Source organism: Tyto alba, unplaced genomic scaffold (assembly GCF_018691265.1).
Source record: "Tyto alba isolate M040663 unplaced genomic scaffold, T.alba_DEE_v4.0 Super-Scaffold_39, whole genome shotgun sequence".
Lineage (NCBI taxonomy): Eukaryota > Metazoa > Chordata > Aves > Strigiformes > Tytonidae > Tyto > Tyto alba.
Window position 1 is genome coordinate 7,041,141 of NW_024881314.1, and position 24,719 is coordinate 7,065,859.

General features: G+C 46.2%; 1 protein-coding gene across 19 annotated transcripts in view; it reads right to left on the reverse strand.

Moving 5' to 3' along the window:
* CACNA1G (calcium voltage-gated channel subunit alpha1 G) overlaps window positions 1-24,719 on the reverse strand; it is a 149,950-nt gene that overhangs the window by 34,110 nt on the left and 91,121 nt on the right. For 12 of the 19 annotated variants that reach the window (XM_033002246.2, XM_033002242.2, XM_033002239.2 and 9 more), the window contains 10 exons: window positions 24,469-24,653; window positions 23,866-24,312; window positions 18,170-18,270; window positions 16,871-16,994; window positions 14,079-14,147; window positions 13,017-13,201; window positions 6,312-6,438; window positions 2,899-3,024; window positions 2,197-2,286; window positions 1,396-1,609 (listed from right to left, as the gene is read on the reverse strand). In XM_033002246.2, coding sequence (XP_032858137.2) covers window positions 1,396-1,609; window positions 2,197-2,286; window positions 2,899-3,024; window positions 6,312-6,438; window positions 13,017-13,201; window positions 14,079-14,147; window positions 16,871-16,994; window positions 18,170-18,270; window positions 23,866-24,312; window positions 24,469-24,653 — 1,668 coding nt within the window. The remainder of the gene's footprint in view (window positions 1-1,395; window positions 1,610-2,196; window positions 2,287-2,898; window positions 3,025-6,311; window positions 6,439-13,016; window positions 13,202-14,078; window positions 14,148-16,870; window positions 16,995-18,169; window positions 18,271-23,865; window positions 24,313-24,468; window positions 24,654-24,719) is intronic. The other 7 variants (XM_033002247.2, XM_033002244.2, XM_033002243.2 and 4 more) reach the window with 1 other exon arrangement.

Genomic DNA, 24,719 nt, shown 5'->3' on the forward strand with positions numbered 1-24,719 from the left:
TTTCTAAGCATTTCCTTGATGTGAAAAAGAAAAAAAAAATTCTTTCCATCTGTATCCCACTTAACTGAGAACAGTCTAACGTGTCCTCCACCGCTCTTGAAGGAAGCCTCCATCTTTCCACTGACCATCGAGGAAGCCAGGCTCTCGGCATAAACCAAAGTTTGATGTCCAGAGGCTGGTGTGATACATCCTACTGGTTACAAAACCTGTGAAGCTCATGGGACTTAAAGATGTGACCAAAGGTAAGTGCTGGGTAAGTGCTGAACTGAGAGAGGCTGAGACACCGTTGTGGTACATGGTTGCATGATTAAGACTGTCACAGCTATTAAACACCTCTTAGGCTATTAAAAAAAAATTAAACAGACTTATATTACCAGCTTTTGGAACAAGCGCCTGATCAGACAGCCTCTTAAACAGTACTGAAGTCTGTCAAAGATAGAGAAGAGATGTGAAAGGGGACACAGAGAGAGCAGCAGGCGGACTGACCAGGGAGGGAAAGCGTGAGGCTGTGGACACAAAGGGCAATGGAGAAAGTTCAGTCAGAAGAGAGAGCATGCGAGAAGAAGAGTACCTCTGACCTGTGGCCTCTGGCTGACTTATTTCTTACTTATTCAGCCAAATTAAGAGGAAAAAAAAAAAGATTAAGAGACAAATGTCAGGTTGGAGACTTTTGGCAGAGTGGAGGTCTAGCCTCTTTTCACCTGTAAAGCCTTCTCGAGGCAGGGCTGCAGGCTTGCATATCCAGTTTGGAGTTTGGTTCGGTTTGCATCAGTGCTATTTTATCTCATTAGTTACTCTCCTCAACTGCCTTTTTTTTTTTTTTTTCTAATCTGTATTTCTCAAGCAAATGCATTGATATGTTTCTCTAAGGAGTTTTTAAGCGTTACTAGAATGAGATGGCTCCATTATTTTATTACACTCTTGAATAGCAGTGGTGTTACTGTGCCAATAAATAAACCTGCTTGATAAATGGGACAGGTAACATCACTGTGGCATTACAAGGCTGTAATAAACCAAATAGTGAATCCAGTTATCAGCAACAGTGCTCATGACTCAGAAGATTTATGGTGCCATCCGGCACTGCTGATCTTTGCAGTTGTCACTATTTGTGTAACACTGAGCTCTGCTATCCAAGAAGCTCCAGGTCTGATTATTATTATATTTTAATTTAAATAACCTCCAACAGAAAGGTCATTGCAAATCATGCAGCCATTAAAAAGGCTTCTATGGCTCCTTGCTCAGCCTAAAACAACACTATTTTCTTCATGCAAATTTTATAGCTGGACATGCTTTTGGGAGAAGAATGATCACCAGAAGCGAGGCAGGGAGGGGAGGGAGGAGGGGATCGTGTGGAAGGTCAAGCAGGATTCAGAAAGATGAGGAAAGACTACCGACCAGCCATCTGTTTCTCCTTACTCCTTCTCTTTTTCTCCAGCCGGCGAAGCCTCTTCTCCTCCCGCCTCTTGGCTTCTTCCTCCTCCTGGTGCTGCCGACACTTGTGGAAATTCTCCACCACCACCCCCACAAACATGTTGAGGACAAAGAAGGCCACGATCAGCAGGAAAGAAATGAAGTAGAGGAGCATCCATGGGTTGTAGTTCATGACTGGCTGCAAAGTGGAGGAAGGAAATTGTCAAGTGAACCTCAAAAAAAAAAAAAGGGGAGCAAATTGATACAGCTGTCCCATCCACAAAACCCATAGATGCCCCTTTGAGGCAGAAAAGCGTGCTCTGCTCTTCCTGAAAATTAGTCCTCTGAGCCATTTTAACTGAATGTTCCCAAAACACAAAGCACCTTGAGGACAGAAAAACCACCTCTGTTCTGCTAACAGCAGGACAGCAGCATCCTTTGCAGCTATTGTAAGTCCCTCACTGAAAACCTGTACCTACACAAAGTACTTCTTTGCTCCTGAAATGTCCAAATTGCTTAAAAAGTCAAACCATTCTTTGATAGGTGCAGTTCTCCTAATGCTAGTTACACCAGTCATGTTGCAAAATCTGTAGGGAAAATGCTAGGTCCAAATCCAGACTTTTCACTGGACTCCTTGTCACACCCCAGGACTTGGGTTAAATGCCTCCCTCAAGCCTAACCCCATAACCCCATTTGACTGTGGAAGCTAGCAGCACTTTGCAAAACAAGAGGCAAAATGTGCGACCTTTGACAACTCATTTCTTACAGCTCTGCTAGAGCACGTACCTGCTGGTCAACTCCCACAGCATCTAAGCCATCGTACATGATATCCACCCACCCGTCCTTGGAGGCCAGAACAAAGAGAGACATCAGGGCCTAGAAATACATGGAAAAAAAGTTAGACATAGTTCCACTAAAGCTCTTTTACTTGTAATATTTTACTGCTCTTTGCCCTTTCCTGTCTGAAGATTATCATTACCTGTCTGATAATGGGACACTTTGATGCCCAAGGTTTCTCCTGGCAGCAAAAACCCATCAATACCAGCGCCTGGTTCAGCAATGAACGCTAATTCAGAAACCACAAAGCCGAAGACAAAAGCAGCTTCATTTCCACCCTCCAGGTCTCTGCTGCTCCCAACTAATTAGTCCTTACCATGCTGCTAAAATAAGGCTGTGTTGCAGAGATGGTTGAAAGTGTCCAGCTCTATTAGACAAGCCCTTCCGCAAGATATATTTGGTTTGTTATGTAGCAGTGAAGCAATTAAGTACTCCACGAAGCCACATGTGCTTGTTCTGTTCCGAAAAGAAGTGTATGCCTGCTTGGAAACACTACCTTTGGGATTTACAGAGGCAGAATGCTGTGTACGTGAACTGAATATTTACTGTGACTGGTAGTGCCCTGTAAGAAAATCCCATGGGATAATAATGCACAGGTTTTAAATCAAGGAGGTAAAGGAGCAAAGAAGCAGATTACCATTCTATTAATACCTGGCCGAGATTATCAAAATTATACTTGTGCCGGACCCATTTGTAGCTTGCTTCTGTACAATCCGATTTATTTGTGATGTTTCTGGTGTCCTCCCCTTGGCAGACAAAAAACTTGCCTTTGAAAAGCTGCAAAACACACAAAGAGAGGAACTGTAAGGGTTCAGTCTGCAGGATTTCTCTGCAGATGATGGGCATTTCTCCTGGGGTACTCCACACAGCCCACACCAGCCAGAGAAGTTAAGAGAAATGGCCTCATTCATGCAGGTTATTAAGTGTGAGCAGCCTGTGTAATATGCACCTAATGAGCAAATGCATGATTTCACATCATTTAGGACACCCACCTTGTGCATTAGGTTGTCTGGTTCAGTGATCTGAGACTGGCCTAAAGGCCTTTGCTTCTGGGTCGCCAGCTCAAGCGTAGCCCCAACTAATAGCCCAGACTTGCTAATGGCTTCTTACCACACGTGGAATGACTCCAGCGACTCTCAGCCCAGTTAACGATGCTGGTTTCAAGAGTCACCGATAAATTAAGTGTAACGGGGGCCCTCTGTCAGCAGAGAGAAGGTGGCGCTGAAGAAGCACAGCAATGGACTAAGCCCTGGTCGTACCGGTCACAAGGGAACACACCAGCGAGGAGCCCAGCCGCTGCGAATGACACTGGGCTCTTGCTGAATCAAGGCTGCTGTCAGTCCTGCTCTGGTCTCTGACCCTGAATGCTGTTCTCCTGCCATCATTAGGTTCTGGAGTCTCTGAAAATATTCCTTGTGCAGAGCTTAAGGAGCCAAGCCCAGCTGGTGCTGGTACCTGATCCTGAGTTTATTTCCTTTGGTGTGAGCCAGGAGAGCTGCAGCCCCTAGGGAGTCAGCTCCTGATTTACACCTGCATGAGGAACATGAGCCTCCACGTGTTTAATTCTAGACCTGGTGCTTCCCGTGCACAGAACAGAGAGTGGCAGGGGATGATTACTGCTTCAGACAGGGTCACTGATGCTAGCAGGAAGGATGGTATCAAAGCCCATGAGATATCCAAGAAATCTGGTTTTATTTGCTGACAGAAGCTGTTGACATTACTGCTTTGGGGGGAAATGGCTCCTGGAGTGTACTCTCCAGGCTCCTTAAAACACCACCTGGGTATACAGAGAAAAGATGCTGACAGGTTTTGTTGTTCTAGACAAATATCAGTAGAAATAATAGTGAACAAGATAACCTGTGGAGTAATGCGTGGGTTTTCCTTCAGAAATCAACAGCAGAAGGATGTTCTCTAGGCATGCAAAATTAATCACCACTCAAAGCAGTCATAAAACTTCTGGATGCAAGAAGAGAAGTATTCCCTGATCTTTGCATGGAGAAACACTATCTGTGAGTAAGGCAGACTTGGGAGATATAGCCTTCACAGAGAAGTTTTAATTAAGCAGGAAGGTAAACAACTGTTTTTAATATAATGTTCTATAAATATAACTTTTCCAGGAGCTGGACTGTAATGCCACTCAGATGGGAGCAGTAATGCAGCTACTAACAGGGTTTGGAAATACAAAACCCAATTTGCAAAAATGCTGATCCCTGTCCAGGCTTCAGATTTTAGCACTTCTGAAAGTGAAAGGCCCAGTGTTTCCTACTGTACTTGTTTTAGCTATTCATTTCTTGTGTCTTATGAATGACTATTCACATGTGGGTAAGCTCTACAACAAAAACAGTCATGCTAAGAGGAAACACCCTTAGAAATGTGTGTCTGGATTTTAATAACATTAAAAACCTCTGCTTTGATCCCCAGTTGATATTTACATGGGAAAAAGAACTGTAACTTTGATATATCATATTTTTATAGAAAATAGCTGTGGCCCTCATCTTACACCTAATTAGACATAAATATTAACTGAGAATTTTGCATCCTGAATACAGGATCAGTCTTGCTTGTATCTACCACTTAGGCACATCAATAGTTATGACAATTTAACGTAAGACTGCAAGTCACTAGGGAAAGCAATCACGATTAGCAGGCAGGAAATTCAAAGAGCATACTGAAACTTTTGCTGTTTGGCATAAATTTTCCTGTGTCTGAGTTTTATATTGTTTTATGGGATATGCTTAGTTTTATGAATCTGTTCGGTATAATGGATGGATGTTGTTGTACTGTAATGCTAAGCCAATCTAGCTGCTGAGGTGGTTATGGATGGAATGGTTTCCTTCTCTGTTTATTTCCAATGCTGTATTTATTACTTAAACAGTATATTAGTATAAAATATTATATAAGACACCTTTCCAAAACAAAGCCAAACACAGCTGCTTTCCAAAGCTGGCTATGACAGATCAGATAAACTTCAGAAAGAAATGTTATGTCAGAATATTTATATGAAACAATCTCTTCTTTCCAGGTAATCAGAAACCAATTGCATTGGAAACTCTGCCACTTTCCCCGCCGGGTTCCTGCACTCCTGGGACTGAGGATATTGCCAGCAGAGCTGGCAGGAAGCAGACTCAGAAATCTCTATTTCTGCAAGCTTTCAGTTATACAAACTGTCAGAATCTGAATGAATCTCCAGGTCAAAGTCTCTCTGGAGTTTACAAACCAACGGTTTTAGCTTTGAGAGTTTCTATTTCCCAATTGGTTTATACCTAGAAGAAAGGTGGAGGGGAGACGTCCCCATGTTATCTCCCAGATGAAACAAGGATGGGATACAGCAGTCTCCCTGAGAAGCACATCATGCCTCAGGCCTGACCCTTCTGTGCTGTGGCCAGGGAAAGTGGAGAAATATCTTGATTCACGTCCCACTGCAGACAGAGCAGAAGTCCTTGTGGTGGGGAAAGGATGAAGAAAACCCATTCTGTGCCTCTAAGGGGTCATCACACTGACTTTTGTACCACTGCATGAAACAGGGAGGCTTCAGGAAAGTTCAACACATCAAGTGACATATAGTCAAGACTTGGAATTCAGGAATAAATGTGTCTTGAGAGCACTAGAAAGGCTGTGCTGTGCTGCTGGGGCAGGGACCGAGAGCTGCTTAAGCCCTTGAGTCTGAGTCATTCCAGGCTGTTAACTGTGGCAGAGTTATAGATTCAAAACCAGCACACATTTCTGGAGCTGGGCTGAGGACCTCGATGGAACCAGAGAGAGGCAAAACCAACCCCACTAATTGGCTCTAACCATTGCTCCTTCAGCTATGGCTAGGGGTGCGTGTTGCTGGGCCACTGTTGTTAGGCTGTAACTGCAAATGAGGCTTTAATGGCTAATCAATAATGGGAAACCTGCTTTCTTCTCACTAGGAGCAAGAAGTGTACCCCAAGAAGGCCAAAAAGCCCATTGGTTCAGTTTCAAAAAGGCTTATAGTTTGCCCATTGGTACAGATAACCAGATGTGGAGCCATCTGGGGCTCATTATGCTTTTGGGTTAGGTGCTGAAGCTTAGAGGGGACTCACCTGAACTCCCAGGATCCCAAAGATTATGAAAAAGGCACAGCAGATGACCACAATATTCCCAATGGGCTTCAGGGATGACATAAGAGTCTCCACCACCAGCTTCAGTCCTTGGGCTCGACTAATGACTCTGTTGGGGCAAGGAAGCACAAAAGCTGTATTAGTCCAGTTCTTACCCAGTTCTGGCTCCAATCAAGATACGAGATGTGGAAGAAACAGCATTAGGGAATTTTTTGGAGTGGCAAATAACTCAAAAATCACGATGGAAGAAGCAGTTCTGGAAGATTGACCTGTGAGGAGGAGGAGACCACATATGAGGATCCAGGCCAGAAAAGCCACTGGAGAAGGAACTAGGAAAGCAAGATATATAAGCTAGTCCCATATTTTTCAAACTTGGAATGATAGTTTTAATTTAACCCACCACCTATTCTTGATCTCTTTGCTCATTGGCATCTTCTAGTTATCATTCACTGTAATATATTCAAGCCTTGGCATTTTCCCTTTCCTATCATTTGGTCCAAAGAACTCTCTAGATTTCCAGCCTTGATCACACCTTTCCTGGGATCCAGACTCTTGGTTTGGGCCATCCACAAACACATGCCTGTAGCCTGTCCAGGACTGCAAAGAGAGGGCCTCCCAGTGTCCATTCCTGCACAGATCTAGGCAAGGCTCTTGATTTCCCTGTCTCAGCCTATGAAATGGAGCAGCCACTCCTACACAGCTGCCTGCACATCTGCAGTCATTATAGAATCATTGAATGGTTTGTGTTGGAAGGGACCTTTAAAGGTCATCTAGTCCAACCCTGCTGCAATAAGCAGGGACATCTTCAACTAGATCAGGTTGCTCAGAGCCCCATCCAGCCTGACCTTGAATTTTTCCAGCTACAGGGCATCCACCACCTCTCTAGGCAACCTGTTCCTGTCTTTCACCACCCTCATCATAAAAAAAATCTGTACGTGTCCTTATAGTGCTGCTGTGTACAGAGACCTGAGCTACCCCCCAGTACCACCACAGTCTCTGCTTTATACAACCTCAGCTACTGAGCCAGCAGTGTCCTCCAGATGAAACTTCACCAACAGGCCCACAGGCATCTAGTCTTATTTCTGCAGCTCCTCTCTGTCTGGTACCACACAGAATTTCGTAACAGAGGATTAGATTATATGGGAAGTTTGGCAAAGAATAACATGGACATCATGACTGAAGCAGGTAGGAAAAAAAAAAAAAAAAGGAGAAACTGCTATATTCTAAAGGACAACACTGCAATGAAGGGACAGGCTTGAAGCCATCTCACCATGCTGGGCAAGATGAACAAGATATTCAGGCTCACCAACCTGAAGGCAAAGAGCTAGAGGACCGAGAAAGGCGTCTGAAGAGTTTGCATGCCTCCCTCCTCTTGATGCCAACTGGAATTAAGCATTTCACTAGTGCTGTAAATCAATTTGTACTGATGCCATAGAAACTGCTTTCCCAAGGCAGAAATAGCTGTCTGCTGTGTAAGTCAGAGGGGAGGGAAGTGCCTGTGTGCCTCTGGGTACTGGCTGGTGACTCCTTTGAACACTTGGCACTCAAAAGTGCCACAAACTTTCCCACCTTCCTGTTTTTGCCTGTTTCTCTCTTTTTCCATGGGGGTCCTCTCACTGCCTCTCCCATTTTGCCTCAAGTCTGGATGCACTACCTGAAGCACCGTTGGAGTTTTGTTGCCGGGAGGAGATCCAAGTTCTCCTCCTCTCCCCCACTCCCAGCTGAGATCTCCATGGACACATCCACATGCCCGATGTGCGTGGCCTTAGCTGGGACCACAACAAGCCTGCACCAATCCTCTCCTGTCCCTGAGCTGACAAGTTTAGCAAACTGCAGTGCTCAGTGCACAGGCACCAGGTCTTTCAAAAACTGTTGGCTTTAAACAGTATCCTGAAAAGCTAAAAATTATTCCCCTTTCTTATGGTTAAATATTTACTCAAAATGTCAAGGGTAACTCATCAATTATCGTTTTAAAAAAGAAACAGTGGTATTTTTATCCACTCTACCCGTGAAACACAAAAGGCAGATGCTGCTATTCCTCACGCTGGGTGTCTCTTCCATGCAGCTGCTGTGGTTCCCTGTTTTGGACACCTCAGCCTTCCTGATGTTCAGATTTGAGTTATTTTAGGGAATGATCTGGGATTGAGCTAGCTCACGGACCAGAAGGCTGCTCAGGGCTGAGATGCCCCAGGGGATGATGTGGACCCCATGCAGCTGTGGCAGCATGGAGACTGGTCAGCATGGGCTGCCAAAACTGCCTCCACGAACTAGCCCAGGCTGAGGTCTGTGCTGGGGCAGCTACGCTGCTGGTGCCACGTTGTACCCGCACCAAGAGTGAGATGAGCCGAGGCCAGCTGCCAGGGGAGGCTGGAGAGCAGGTTAGTGTGCCCAACTCAGTGAGCTGGTTAGTCCAGCCCAACAGGCAAAGGGTCTTCCACGCCATCTGAGTGCACAAAACAAGCATTGGACTGAACAGTCTGAGGCTGAATCTCTCTTCTGGATCCTCAGACGGTCTAAAGACCTCACAAGCCCTCACATATTATATTCACACAGTCCTAGGTGAAATACTACAACTGCCAAACTACAGATGGGAAACTGAGGCATGGGAGCATCTCAAGCCATGTTCTCAGAGGTATGTAGACAACTCATTTCCAATGATTTCAATGATAATTAGGTACTTTGGTGCCTTTAGGGATCCTGGCTTAGGTATTCTGTCCACTGTCACGCAGGATGGAACCAAAGTCAAGTCTTCTAAATTGAAGGCATGTGGTCTAAACTACTAGAGCATCCTTAAATTTTAGGGAACAAGGAAGAAATCTAGTCTCCAGAGTCTGAAGTTGATAATTTTCTCGAACACTTATTACAAAAACCTATTCTAGAAATAATAAAGTGATTTCCCTTGTGAGATACTATTTGGTATCCAGCAGAGAGAGAAAATAGGAGGTTGCTCATCTGACTTCACAAAGTCATGCATGTTGAGAAAAAAAGGGCTGAGAAACTGCAGCATTTGGCTGCTTTCAGTGTTTTGATCAACCAGGGAATTCCTCAAATGAGAATGCATGAGGGTAAAAGCTGCCACCAGTTTAGCTCCACACCAATGCTGTTTCCAGCCCTACAGGGAAAGAAGGCTTTGAAAAGATTTTGAAAAATAATAGTTTTTACTAATGAAAACCTTCGGACCTTGGAGCTGCCTCAGACTCAGGGCCTGTTCCAACATTGAGGCAAGTCCATGCAAAGACTCCTGCCACTCTCCTGAGAGTCTGATAACTCTCTAAGAAGTGCCAATGAAATTCTCAGCATTTCCAAATTAGTAGTGTTACCTCCAATATGTCAACATACAGCATCCCTGCACCTCATCAATATTGCCCAAGATCCTGCTGATATCAGACTTGTAAACTCATATTATCTGACCCACGACTCCTGCAATTTATCGCTGAAGAATGCAGCTGATTTGGAGCCTTCTGGGCTTGCCAGAGCCGTAGACCTGCCAAAGTTGCATTCAGGACAATTCCAGTCTGCATTAGGCATATGACAAATGCAGAAATTGAAGAGAGACCATTTTTTTCCTTCACTGTAAAGAAATGTTAATTCCTCAAGTTCTTCCTGGTTCTGCTGGTCTCAGCATTCCCAATGCTGTTAAACCCCTGGTGTGAGACACTAGAAACCCACTGCCAGCCTCATCCCAGCTGGATCACATTTACTAACATTAAGCCTGCTAGCCTGATCAGAGCTCTCAGAAGAAGTAGCACTTAGATGAAATAGCAGATCAACATTAATGAATACCTTCTTCCACAGATTAAAGAAAAATTAGCAAAGGTGATAATATGAAAGATAGAAGAGAGTCTATGAAATGACTATTTCATACTGTGATGGTATGAAAACTGAATAATTTATCTATCTGCTTTGGAAGTCAAAGACCAGGCTCTGTAGAGACTAAACCAGCACTGAAGTCCATCCACGTTAAATCTGAATACATTTTCAATTTTGATTTCTCTTGTATCTTAAGCTACAACACTTGATCCCAACAATAGCAGGTTGAATGCATTAGGAAGGAATGCTATTGTATAAGCAATCCCTCTACTGGCTGAAACATCAGATGGTCATGGAAACATCTTTAAATGTCGCTCCTTTGTGAATATATTTTTGGAATTCTGGTCATAAAGCTGGGCTCGAATCCTCATGGATTCAATTTAGAGGCTGATAATCAATCATGCAATCAAAAGCCTGCGATTGGCACACAGGCCAGTTTTTTTTTAATGCCTGGGCAAAAGACACAGGCATGTGTGGTTTTGTGTGCTGCATAAAGCAATGGGGTTGTTTTCACAGGAAAAAATAAGAGATGGAATGAAGGAGGTCTTTTGCAAGAAGAACCCCTTCAGACCATCAACCAGGAAAACCAATGCAGAGACAAAAAGGGCTGTCCCTGCTCTCAAGTGTGACAGGCACAGCCATGGCTTGCTTCTCACTGAGGGTGTCCTCCCCTCAGCCCTGTCCCCGAGTGCCCACAGAAAGAGAGGACAGAAGGAGCCGGGTGAGCTCCTCTGTGGTGGAGATGGAGCATTTGCTTTGGTCTCTGCCCTACGCCTTCCTGGAATAGAAAAACATTGGCTTGATCTCCTCCACAGGGGACTTCACCCAGACATGGGGACTGGAGCCACAGCGTGCAAGGATCTCAGGTCACCTGTCCCAGCTGTCAGCCCGTGTCGCTCCAGCTGAACATCCCAGGCAGTGACGATGTGATCCCCGAGCCGTGCGGGGCAGCCCGCGGCAACGGCAGAGCGGGCAGCTGTGGGCAGAGGCGTGCTCACAGCAGCCCAGATGTGCATCGCAGAGGCAGATGGGTTTACACATGTGGAGATTTATGACTTACTGAAAAGCCCCCAGTTTGAGGGCTGCTTTTTCATTTCCTACAAATCTAATTACAGGGGAATAGAACTGATTGTGAACACATTTAGGGAATGGGCTTGTTGCTGTCTTTTTACATTTCCTTTGTAGTAGAAAGCAGCATGTTGGCTGAAAACATTCACACACTCTCTTGAGAAAACATATCAAATGCCAACAGGAATGGAATAGCAATGGAAGAGCCTAATCCTGCACATGCTCCAGATGGCAGGTCTTCCTCCAGCCTGCAGTTACTCAGTGGATTATTCCCCATAACTGCAGACTACTCATGCACATAGGTGACTGCAGAGAAAGGCTCTAGTAAACAAAAACCCAGTTCCTGGCCAGGCATACCTACAGATCTACGAAGAAGAATACAGAGCTTTTACTAGGTCAGACAGGTAACTATAGCAGGGCTCAGCACACTCCACGTCTCTTCCTCTAGGTCCTATTTAACTACACCACCTCAAAAGAGAAACTTGCATTCCACAGTACAGAGATGAGAAATCAATCCATCTTTTACCCAGAGCTATCCAGATTATTTTGTAGGTGTTCTTAGCACAGGTCAAAAATCAGCCAAAACAGAAGAGCAGAGCAGATCTGCTGAACCAGCAGTCTGGCAGATATTACCCCCAGAAACTACAGTTGACATGGAGATGCTGGGGGACACATGAAGAGAAAAGAGTCTGAATTGGTGTCACATAGGAAGACAGTCTAGTCACATGCTCAGGGAGCTGAACCACACCAATGGCACTATCTGTCCAGATAAAAATGCTTAAAAGTAGCTCATGTCCTAAAACTCACCAGGCACAACATACACATAGTCCAATTTAACAGAGCATCTTTCATAGCTGTTGAGAATATTTGAAAGATATACGTATAGGCACAGCCATTGTTATTTAGACTTTAATTCACACAGGGGTAGTAAAACAACATCTTCTGTCAGAAGCAGGATCCTATTTTTCTGTCCTGAAAGAGAAAATCCTGACTCAAAGCAAACCTTTGATGAAGGAAGCAGCAGTAAGATATGACAAGCACACAAAGATGCTTGGAGCAGGAAGGTTTATTAGTTGCTGCATAACAAAAGCAGCAACAATGGTATTAAAGAAAGACTGCATTTAGCATGGAGAGAAACCTTCATGCCTTGGGGTACAGGACAAAACAGATGCCTGTTTGGAAGAGTCTGGTCCTTGGGCAGGTTCTTGTCGGAGGGGTGCCTGGTGCTGGAGCATGGGATACTGCCTGCTGCCAGAGATGGTGGACCAAGTTAACAGGACAATTGCTTTCATCTTGTCTAGGCAATTTTCAGAATAAACATCTCTGTAAAATAAATGGAGAGCTGAGGGAAAAAAAGCTTCTTTGCATCCTAGGTTAAGCAACAGTTTAGTCTCTGCTTCCTTAAAAATGATCTGCCACCTGCTACTAATTTCCTTCTTTGTTACAAAAGCCATCGACTGCCTGAAGGAAAGGGGGAGAAGAAGCTGTTAAGCTGCACTTTACACAGAGCAAATGAGAACACAAATAGCAGGGGATGTGTGTTTTAATGAGCATAAGAGGCATTGATCAGTTTACTACTGCACTTGGGGCTGGTCCCAAAACACAGCGAGCACCCGGAGCTCCTTGCGGCTCTGCAGGACCTGTGGACGCTCATGGTCTGCGGAGCAGCAGGAGGTTGGGCACAACGCTGGCGACAGACGCCGTGCCCTTGTCTCGCCTGCCCCTTCCCTTGCACAAATGCTGCTGCTTGCGGGAGGAGGGGCTCAGCTCCCCCTTTGGCACACCCCCCTCCCCTCATCCTCTGCTTACCTTAAGGGCCGCAGCGTCCTCAGCAATCTCAAAACCCGTAGCATCCCCAGGATTTTTGTGCCGCTGTCTGACACCATCGAGACCAGGATGTCAATGACGGAGATGAGAACCAGCACCCCATCCAGCACGTTCCAGCTGCTTTTCAAGTAGGCTTTCTCCCCAAAACACAAGCCTAGTGCCACCACCTGCCCGGACACCAAGTTGCAACAAATTATGACTATCGCATCCAATATGTTTCTTCCAGTTAGCAACCTGCTGAGAATGCATTATTTACAGATACAAGTCTGTGAGTCCATTTGCTTCCCAGTATAGAAGCCTAATTAGACAAATCAGCAAAGTGTTATATTGCAAGGATTGTAAAAATACCTCTGCAGAAACATCCCAGATTGTCCCTTACAGCTGATGTACTTTAATGCAGCTAAACATAGCTGCACAAAACTGTTCCTAACATGTTTAGCTTTGGCGTAAAAAAGTTTGATCACATTTTATTCCTATAGACTGCTGGAGTCAAGGTTCAGAGTGGCTGACCCAAAGCAATCATTTACAAGCTTTGCAAATAAAGAAACTAGAGAAACTTTCCAAAGAAAGCACAATTGTTCTGCAAAATGAATATGATTTACACAAAAGAGATTTACAGCAATGGGTTTCTGAGCCTCCTGCCTCAAATCCAGCAAAGTGTTTCAACGTGCTTAAGTCTCTCCCTCCTCAGGAAAGCACATAGCTGCTTAGGTTGTTGGGGACAATTGGTTGTTGAAGACAATGGGACTTACATGCATGGTTGAAGTTAAGCATGTGCTCAAGAGCTTTGCTGAATAGGGAAGGATTGCTGAATTGAAGCATCCCATTGCTCATATAATGGTGTAAATCAAGAGCAACTTCAGTGAAATTGTTCTGATGTAAAAACGTGCTCAGAATAAGGCATGTGGTAGGTATTTGAATATGATTCAGAAGAGGAAAATATACACTTTGCTCGTAGCTGGTAGACCAAGGGGTTTTGCCAGTCCACCAGAATAAAATATCACTAATATAATAAAGGCACACTTATCCTCCAGCTACATTTACCTTAACTGTCATCTCAGTCAGGAAGATAACTGTAAAGATGTAGTTGGAGAGCGTTAGGAAAATCCGTTCCTATGAAAAAGAAAATGAGAGACAGTGTTTTATAGCATGGTCTCTGCAGCTGTACGTCTCTCTGTGTATACTTGGGAGGATGTTAACTGTTCTCCAGCTTCTGTGCTGAAACAAGTCTTGGACTGTTTGCTCGCAAAGAGGGAAAAAAAATCTAAATATTTAGACAATAACACTCCACTCGGTTCAGCACTGCCAGTGCCCGCGTCTGTGTCAGCACCATGGACAGGGGCAGCCGCCGGCACCTGCCCCCAAATCTCCCCATCTGCCCCCAAATCCCCTCACTTGCCCCCAAATCCCGCGCCCCTCCCCACCCCCCCAGCAGAAACAGGGAGATCTCCCTCCCCACACACACCTTGGAGCATGCTTGACAAATCTCTACCTGCCCCTCACCTGTGGACGTCACCACACAGTGCAAATATCACTGAGCTCCCAATTCTCCTAGAAATTAAGTCAATATTAGAGTGGCTGTGCTGCAAGGCAAGCAGGGCCCACGGGACGCCGGGGCACAGCTGGCATGACTCGTCACAGCTCCACCAAAGCCAGCGAATCTCTGAGGGATTACGCCAGCTGAGACCTGCCCCCCAAAGGTTGATCCACTTGCCCAAAGCCACAGGCTAGACCTGGGCGTGAAGCCCAACAGTTTCACCTCCCAGTCCCTTGTGCTATCCACCAGACCACGCAGTCCTCACTGCCACCGCTCTGCTATAGGAGCTAGTGATTACAGATGAGACTGTGGACTGGTTCCCTATCTGTAGTTAGCAGAAACCTTGCTTTTTAATGATGATCATTAAATAAATTACACTTTTCCCTAATCCCTGAACAATCTCTGATTGCCTGTGCTGAGAAATGGACAGCAGAAGGCAGAGGCTGGAGGAAAGATCATGCACATGCATGTGCGCATACAATTGAACCAGCCCCAGTTCTGCTAACAAAAATTTTGGATTTATTTCTGCCTCTCCCTACAGAGCAGTCCTGTAAGAGATGCAGATCTCTTGCTCAAAATGAGATGCAATTTAAACAAGACAAAACACCTTGGCAACTCTCTCGCTTGCCAGATCATGATTTACTGAAAGTGACTCAGGAACCACAGAGTAGCTTGTTTCCATACTGAGTCCATAATTAATTAGGTCCTAGACCTGCACTGTGATTGCCTGAGCCATGATAGGAAACATCTCTGGCTGTTAGCTGACTGCCACACAAAAGACTGCTGTAGAGGGGTAGGCAGTATGCAGGAGAAAGAGACAGGGACCTGATTGTGGAGCTGGAGATAAAACAGCAATAGCACGGAGGAAAGACTGAGGATATTACATTCCTCTCTGGCAAACGTGTGGCTATTTTACAGGATAATCTCCCCAGCCAATGTCGCACACTATGCGATGGGGAGCACGTGGTGACCAGCAACAGCATCCCCTGTTCCGATAAGCCAGCTGAAACTGGGACAGGGAAAGAGAACTCACTTGAAGCAGCTCGAAAATCCACAGCTCAGGGAAGCAACATACAATTATTTTAAACAACTCAAGCTAAATTAACTCGGTTTCCAGATGAGAGCTCCATCAGTGCAGGCAGGGCCTGCACACTCCTCTCTGCACTCATGCTACAGCTCCTTGCTGTGAACTCCTCTGATTCATGCACGTCACCCCGTTCCCTTCATCTCTGTGTAACTTCAGTCCCTTTTGGAGCCAGCCTTGGTGAACGGTGATTCTCACAGGACAAAGCAAGGGGCTCCAAAGAAGCATTTGGGATTTCAAGGGACATTCTCAGGATCCCCCATTTGGGGAACAGCAGGGTGATTTCCTCCTGATAGATCAGCTGGCAGGGAGCCCTACTCTCTTCTTGCAGATGCAAGTTAGTGCACCATGACTGCATGATAACCAAAAGAAAAAAAAATGGATTTAGGCGACGTACTTCTGGGCAAACTATTACAGTAAGGAGGACTACTAGGGAAAGCTTAAAATAGGAACAGAGCATCCAAGACTCCAGTTTTAAGGTCTTACATTGAAGATCCACAAAAATGAACAGCCTAACACGCCTACATCAACAAAACAGGATTCTATACGATTGCGATATGAGCAGTCTTTTGCACTACATCAGCAAGAGCCCAGTGTATCTCTCAGCCAAAACCTGTGCTAAAATAAGAGCAATAGGATGATTCTGACCCTCTGATGGATGTTGGTGCTGCGAGGGTCTGGTTTGAGAAATCCTTACATAGTCTATTAAACCAATATCGTTTGGGAAAATGGCACTACTGAGCACCTATCAATTCAGTTTTTCTTGTGTCACAACAAAGCTGATGCACAAAGGGGAGAGAAGAGTATGAAATGAACAGTTTCCCCCATTCCCTTCGCACCACACATACGTGCCCGTGGAGAACAGATGGAAGAAACGAACATTGTGTTGAGAGAAAAAAAAACATTTGAAGGTTTATCAGGGAAGGAAACTGAGACAGATGTCATGCTTATGTCATGTGTTAAAACCTTGATTGTACTTGCAGAAATGGGATATTCAGTATATTGCAGGTCATGAGCTCTGCTCTTGTACTTTGAAATGACACTGGGTGTGAACTAGGAGAGTTGCTGAACCTAACTCAAAGGGTACACAGGGGGTGCTGGCAGCTTCCCATTTAAAAAAGAGAAAAAGTGAGACCAAGTGCATAGCAGTGGGGTCCAAGCCACGGGTGTTGGCTCCACCGGGAGCACAGGAAAAGATTAACCTCAGAAACTCACAGCACTGTGAGGCTCGATTTTGGGTCGTTCCATGGCAATGGTAATGCAGTTCAGGAAAATGATCACCAAGACGATATGATCAAACATCTTGTGTGTGATGATTTTATTGCACATCATACGGAATCTGCCGAGAAAGAAAAAAAAAAAAAGAGGACACACAGACTAGCTATTAATGCTCGACTGGCTGGGGAGAAACGCAGCAGCTCGACACATGGCAGGGGAATCGAGCGCTCCGTTTGCAAAGCAGATGAGCTACAATCTCCCAATCCCCTCCCTGGCAGAGCTGCAAGCTACGGGCAGAGTAGGGTATGAATAGAAAAGGATCCAAGATGCAGAATTAGGCCCCAAATTTCAAGCTCTGGTACGGTTCATAGGGGGCTTTGGGTCACTTGAAATGGAGCAGCTGCTTCCACAACTTGGACATGCAGTCAGGTTTGGATCCGCTACCCTACCTGGTCCGTAGTGCTCAGGTTTAGCTTAAATAGAGGAATAAATACTCCCAGCAAGCCCGTAAGGGTTGACTGCACACGGAACAAAGGGACAGAAGCTATTTATTGTGACAGATGGCTGTACACGGACTCAGGATTTATAAAACTGTACTACATTTCCCAAAGTCTGTTTCTGAAAATCTCTCTAATCTTTGTATGAATGAACTCGAATGCTGTCCGGGGCCCACCAGCTCAAGCAGGGGAAACCCCCGCTGAGCGTGAGTGCATGTCCAGAGGAACACGTAGGAGAGCATGGAGCCCAGATGGCCTCGGTGTGGCTGGGCTTTGGGAAGGGCAGAGCTGGGGGCCTGCAGGCAAGGAGAGGGTGTTTTCTGGGGGCTGTTGGGAGGGGGAGGAAGGTCAGGGGGAGGACAGAGAAGTCCAGGCTGAGAGGCAGGTTCAGGAGGTCCAGGAGTGTCCTTTGCTGTGTTGTAAGCATGCAGCAGGGGCAAATTCAGATTTCTCAGCTTCATGCAGCACCTCTCCACTCTGCTTCAAACTCCCTATGCTCTGTTGAGTGAAAAACTTGCAGAGCACTGGCATCACTGACGAAGCAAGTGATGAACTTGATAAAGCTGCAGCCATGCCCTGGGCTATGGGTCTCTACTGGATTCTCCTGTGCCAACCATGCCTGTCCCGGAGCAGCTCTCTGCAGCCAGTGGCTTTTTGCTATGTGGCCCAGATACAGTGCTAGAGCAAGGACTGGGAGTTTTGTGGACTGACACATCTGGGATAGATGGGCAGGGTGAGCCATTGTAACACGGATATCTGTGCCCACCACGCCACCACTGCTCAAGCACAGCTGCCTTACCTCGAGTGAGGGGCGAAGACGTAGATGGACCAGGAGTCTCTCTGTTTGCAGCAGCTGGGGAGATGTGCCCGCACCCACGCCTTCATGCGGTCCCTTTTGCTCTAGGAGGAAAATGTACAGAGGAAACGTACCAGGAGGAAAACAGACAGAACTGTTAAAAAAAATAAGCCCTCAAAACTACCAAGCAAAGGACTTGGGGTAATTTTCTCACTGAACACATATCTCTAAGTGCTCAGTAAAGCTGAAATGAAATTATTTCCCCGAAAAAAGACCCTGCTGGGCAGGGGAAGGAGCTCTGGCAGCTGGGCGAGGGCTGTGCCGGCCTTGTGAGCTCACAGGGTTTGGTCTGGCTTCTTCCTCCACACAGTAACTGCATCTGGCACATAGTTAGCCAAGAGGACAAACATGATGAATAAAACCCTTGCCCAGAGGACTGATAACATGCTCCAATCGGTCTCAGTCCCTCCAGATAACTCATCAGATGCTTGCCTGAATCTCCTAAGGAATTTTTGGCTATTTTTTGTGGGGGTTTTGTTGTTCGGGTTTTTTTAAATACAGAATGTTTATGTCAGAGGTTATAAAGGCAGTAGAGGGAGGGATTCCTGCTGCTTGTTGGGCCAAGCCCTATGTCCATGCACTGCTGGAAAGATGAAGAAATCGTCTGGGGCCAAGTTTTGGTCCAGGAGCTCAATGGCGAGCATCTGCCTCTCATTCAGCATGAATAGATTAGATGAGAGATTATAAACCCAGAAGGGAACATCGTGACCAGCCTGACCTTCTGCATGAAGACAGGCCATTCAACTCCCACAAATTAATTCCTACTTGAAACCACAGTGCATCCTCAGCCACACATATTTTAGACTGTCTGCAAGGTCGTTTGAGGTCAGGAGGGCATATAGTAAAAGCCTTAGCCAACAGGTCAACTGAAAACATGAAAAGTTAGATGCTGAGGGGAAGCCTCATCCCAGCTGCGACAGCCTCTGGATTAGGTTTGTCACCTTCTCATCTCCAAGGGGAGGTCAGGATCTTTAATCCAGTTGACATTGCAGTGCTAGCGCCTTGTGCATGGACAACCAGCAGAGGCCAGGAAAACATCTCACCCACCATGCCCAGGCTTTCCCAGCCCTTCCAAATAGGAGCACCAGAAGATAAATCCACACACCAGTGTGTTCAATGTCACCATAATGCTCTGCATTTACAGATAAATAAAAACAAATCCTTGCTCTTTCATTACCCTTATTTTCCCACTACCACCTGGGCTTGGATATGCATACATGTGGGAACGTGGCTGCACAGGCCCTTTGGAGCTTTCTTCTGAAGATGTTCAGAAAAGGACCTGCAAAGCACAGTGCGGGAATCGCTGCTTGTACCCCAGGAGCGCCCGGACCTGGGGGCTGAGGCACCTTTATTTTTTTTTTCTGTCCTGGAAACAGGGAGGGGGGATTCATTCAGAGCCAAACTGTTAGCAATTGGATGTACTCTGGAGTGTAAAAATGGGATTTGTTAGGGTAATTGAGTGGAATGGAGGAAGAGCTTTCTGTTTCTACACACACTCAGCCAGGGGTCTCATTAGCGATGGGTAATAGCTAGTGTAGTGTCCGTTTTAATGAAAGCACTCAGTGACAACCTGAACCCTTCAAAAAATGAAAACCACTTTGTGGAAATAACAAAAAAAGTCTGAACAACAAAAAAAGCTAGATCTTTCTACCCCTCTCCTTCAGCCATCTGTCCTTCCCTCTCATTCTACACAGACCATGCCACAGCACAACAGTAAGTTTTGTCCTCGGCTGTTTTCAAATCCCTTTTCCAACTTCAGGCAAAGAGTCAGAACTGCTCCCTTCTCTCTAAACTGTATTTAATAGAGCATGCATCCTTGGGGTTGTGTTATCCCTTCGAGCAGCCTAGTTAGTTTAATTATCCATAGATTTAACAAAGGTAAATAAATGGATAAAAATCAGGTGTCTGCTCAAGGCTGCGGTGAGAACAGCAGTTGCTACCCCAGCCTCTGGACATGGAGTAATAGCTGTGACTTGGTCCAGTTCATTTTGTGAACTGGAAGGTTTCCAGAAGTATCTATTATTCAAAGCAGTTCTGGTATTTATCATGGGGATTTGTAGTGAATGGTAATGCGTCAGCAGCACAGAATGCTTCTTTATATTCCTTTTGTCCAATTTTAATGCCAAAGATATTTTGGGGTTTGGCTAATTGTTGCAGCTTGCAGTTCATGGGCTAAGTCAGATAACAAAGGCAAAAAGTGATCTTCCATCATCTCTCTCTATTCAGTGAGTTAGAGTAAGGGCGAGCACCCGGGCTCGGCTGGGGCTGCAGCCCGGCTGCTCTGTACGGGGCCAAGTACCTCTGCAGAAATCCAAAGTCAAAGGAATTACTCCAGATTTCCACCAGTGGAACAGTGCAGTTCAGTTAATTTGAGCCAAATGTAAGATATTTGTGAAATAAAACCCGAGCATTTCCAGCCTAAGTCCCATCAAATGCTTTCTCCACGAGGTCCAGACACACATCAACTGCTTACAATCAGGCTGATTGCTGCTTAAGCCTGAATTATGTTCAAAGCGATATATCAATTATGTGGTTTAAATCATATCTATTTGTTCATAGGACACACCTGGACAGGATGAATAAAGATGCAGGGGAAGAAGAAAACTACTCTTTAATTTAGTTGCCAGTGGCTTAGAGAAAATTTCTCTGGGTAAAACCACCCAAACTCCCCCACCAGCATGGGCCAGGACAGCGGCTCTGCCTTCACCCAGCAGCATGTGAACTGGGCCCTCCGACCCCACAGCAAGGAGAGCTGCTAATAAATAGCGGCTTTTTTAGGACTTTCAGGTATTAATATACTTCTGAGGGCAGGATGAAAGGCAGTTGGCATTAAAAGACGACTGATGCACAGAGTAAGGGAGAGGTTTAAATTTATAAAAGATTTATTATAAGGTTGGGGGAAACTGATGAGAAACGCTCTACAAGCGGCAACAGACCTCCAGGCAAGCTGAAAGCTGCATGGAGGTACTCGGGACCTGATTATTTGATTTTAAGTATGCAGCAGGGGCAGGCTGAGAAGGTTTGGGGGAGCGGCTGGACTGCACGCCACAGAAAAAAAAGTGCAATCAGCAACGGGAAAAAGAGCTGCAATTACAACGTGCAATGAGGTTTTGGGGAGGAGGGGACACATTTGGTTGCAGATTCAATATTTCCCTCGCTTTCTGCTCTGAACACTCAGCAATTTGGGTAGGAAAGCACCCAAAAGCATCCAAAATCCAGATGTCAACATCAAAGACCTTGCAGCAGATCCCTGATCTCGGTCACAGCCACGTGAAGCCAACCAGGCAGCAGATTGCTTGCTCCATGAAGTTTCTCCTTGTCTGCATTCATGCAATGAAACACAGATTTCAGTCCCCTGATTTTATACTTCTGGGGAGAAGAGCTATCATGGGCCTGATTCTGGTCCCTCGGAGGGATGTAAATTCAGAATAAACTCATTGAAAGCAGTGGAGCAGCACTAATATAATGGGAGCCTGGGAGATCCAAATGAAGCCTTTGCACTTCCTTTTATTTCTGCGCAGAGGCAATCAAAACCAGCCAGCAAGGAGAGATGTGAGGCTTTGTTGCAGAAGGGCATATTTAGGATTACTTTGATCTGAATAACAGTTGAGTTCTTTTCTTCTTTTGTTGGTGGGGGAGTTTTGAATTTTATTTTTTCCATTTAAAAAATAATTACTTTTTTCCTGACTTTGTCAAGGCTAATTTAGGGGCAAAGCATCCCCCCAAACGTCAGGAGGGAATCACAAAGGGAAGCTCCGCAACCTAGGGGCTCATTTCACTAATCTAAGCAATATTTTCCAATCCATCTGGTTTAGTGATTTGCAGTGAAGACATATTTTGAAGCACGGGAAAAAGCACCAGCCAGCTGCGGATGTCTCAGTTGTGGCTATACCATCGGCTCGGGCACAGTTTATTTACCCTATTTTGCCTATTCTTTCTATAGGCATTTGCTTCTGACCACTCTATGGGACAGGATCGAGGGACCTTTGGTCTAACCCTACATGACCAGACCTCAGCACACAGAAGACGATGTTTGGTTTACACTAAACGCAGCTGCTGTAATAGATTTAAAAGATGCATCTTATTCAATGGCTTATCGTCAGCACTGGCTGGGGCTGTGGGGCTGGGTGGGATGGGAGAGGAAGGACATGTCCCATCACACGATGTCCAGCACAAGAGAGGCTGCTGGCTTCTGATCTGGCAGGGGGGAAGGAAGGGACCTGCAAGATGTTTGGACTAGGCGAGCTGGGAAAAGCAGCAGATGTTGGAGCATGAAATAAAATCCCTAGCTAGCAATACAGAGCATGGTCTTTTGATCACTTTTAATAGTGCTTTTTCCAAAAATAATTGCTGCTCCTTTTCTTAAAAATTCAATTTATTTTATGGAGGTTAAAAACCAGGTTAAGACAATCAGTAAAAATCCCAGGCTGAGGATCCATGCTGGAGATGTAATGGGATAATGGCTTTTTTTTAAAGGTGATTCACAGCTGAGTGACTCCGTTCTGCCAGCACTAACTCTCTTTCTCCTCCTGTTCCTTCTCTGGAGTCACTGCTGTCTTTTGCATCCCTTCACATGCTCCAAATTCCATTTTCATTCAACAAAGTCAGTGAAATACAGTAAAATCATGTCCACAAGCTGCAGTTTTCCTGTTCTCAGTACTGCCCCAGTTACTATCACGTGGCTCTAACCAAAACCCATCTGCTTCACCAACAGAAACAGTTACCCCCTGGGGATGACACATCAGACCATCACGGTTTTAAGACCAAGAACAAGGTAAAGTGAAACACAGAGGTAACCTGGGAAGAGCAGGAAACACCCCAAAGCTGTCCTGGGGACATCCCAGTGCACATGTGACAGCTGAGACTGTGGGCATCCTGCTGCCCAGCTCAAACCCCCCTCTGCCAGCCATGCAAAATACCTTGGAAAAGCAGCCAAATTCCTTTTATTCCCATAAGACACAAACATCCACATGGAAAAAGACCCAGGGACCCTCGTCCATTCCCTGCGCTTGTAGACCTTTCAGTTAACATTTCCTAAATTGCACTTTACAGGCCCGTGAGAGAGAGATACTTATTGGCCTAATGCCTCTTCATATGGAAATTAATGCAAAGCCTTTGAAATTACCATCGTCTCTAGGGAACTAATGCTGCCATGGGAATGAGGGGCCAAACCCTGCCCTTTCGTTGCCTGTTGATGTCAATAGAAATTGTCTGCTGCTGGAGGGGGGGGTGGCGCAGAAAGCTGAATAATGGTTGGAGAGCAGGGAAAGTTACTTGCTTTTTAAAATAAAATAAAAAAGAAAAAATAAACCCAGAAAACATATATTTCCAAGAGACAGCCTTCACTCTGCACCTTCTACTGAAGCCTGGGAAGTATTGCCCTGATCTCTCTATCATGAACCATCTGATACTGCACTGAAATACTTCATATGATGCCAGTCCCATTTCTGGTGGCATTCACAGCCCAGAGACCTTCCAGTGCTCCTCTGGCTGACTCTCAGTCTGGTCTGGTGGTGATGGTGAGCCCTAGTCCCTGCAATAGGCCATTACTTCACACCCATTAGTGCACTCCCGAGACAAGTACAAGCATTGCTTTGACAAGAAAAAAAGCCCCAAATGAGCGCTTGGAGTTTCCTTACCATGTTGCCTTCATCGTCGCAGTCATCACAGTCCTGGCGGGGGTCATCCAGGTGGAGCTGGTGCAGCAGCAGACCCGGAGAGGTCTTCCCATTGCAGTCCTGGTGCTCGGAGGTGGAGGTTCGGCTGCTGTGCATGCTGCTGGTCCGGTACAGGGAAGGCACCTGCAGGGTATCCTGGAGGTCGAAGGACCCTTTTGTTTCCAGCGACTCCATGCGATGGGGCAAAGAGCCGTTGAAGCTGCCGGCCCGGCTGGAACGCTCCTCATCCGAGCTCTCCCCTTCCTCCGAGCTCTCCTTCCCCTCCCCGGAGAGGAGGGACCTGCGCTCGCCGCTCTGCCCCCGACGTTTGAGGCTGGGGGCCCGGCCGATGCTGTTCCAGCTGGAGCGGCGGCTGTTCCAGCTGCTGCTGGCGCGCCAGGGGCTGTGCGGGGAGCTGCGGGCGCTGGGCTGCGGGAAGGACAAGGACAGGGAGGGCATCAGCCCTGTGCCACCCGCCCCATGCAGGGCTGCTGGTGCGCCAGCTGGGGCGGACAGAGGGACAGACGGCCCCGCGAGCCCAACGGACACGCGCTTAGCATCTGCAGGAGGAGGTGATGTGAGTACCGGGGACTTGAGCTCATAGGCAGCGGGGTCCATGGAGACGCCACTGGCCCGGCGGGACTCGTAGCCCTGTGCTGCGTCTCCAAACATGGCACTCTTGGGCATGGGCATCGGCGTGGCAGCGGTGTGTATGATGAGCGGTGGGGTCAGGCTCTTCTTCAGCTCCGGGTGGTCGCTCAGGGCCATCACTAGAAGACACAAGTGGGTTTTAAGGTGTCACGCCTCAAAGGACGCATGTACAACCTGCCCTCAAG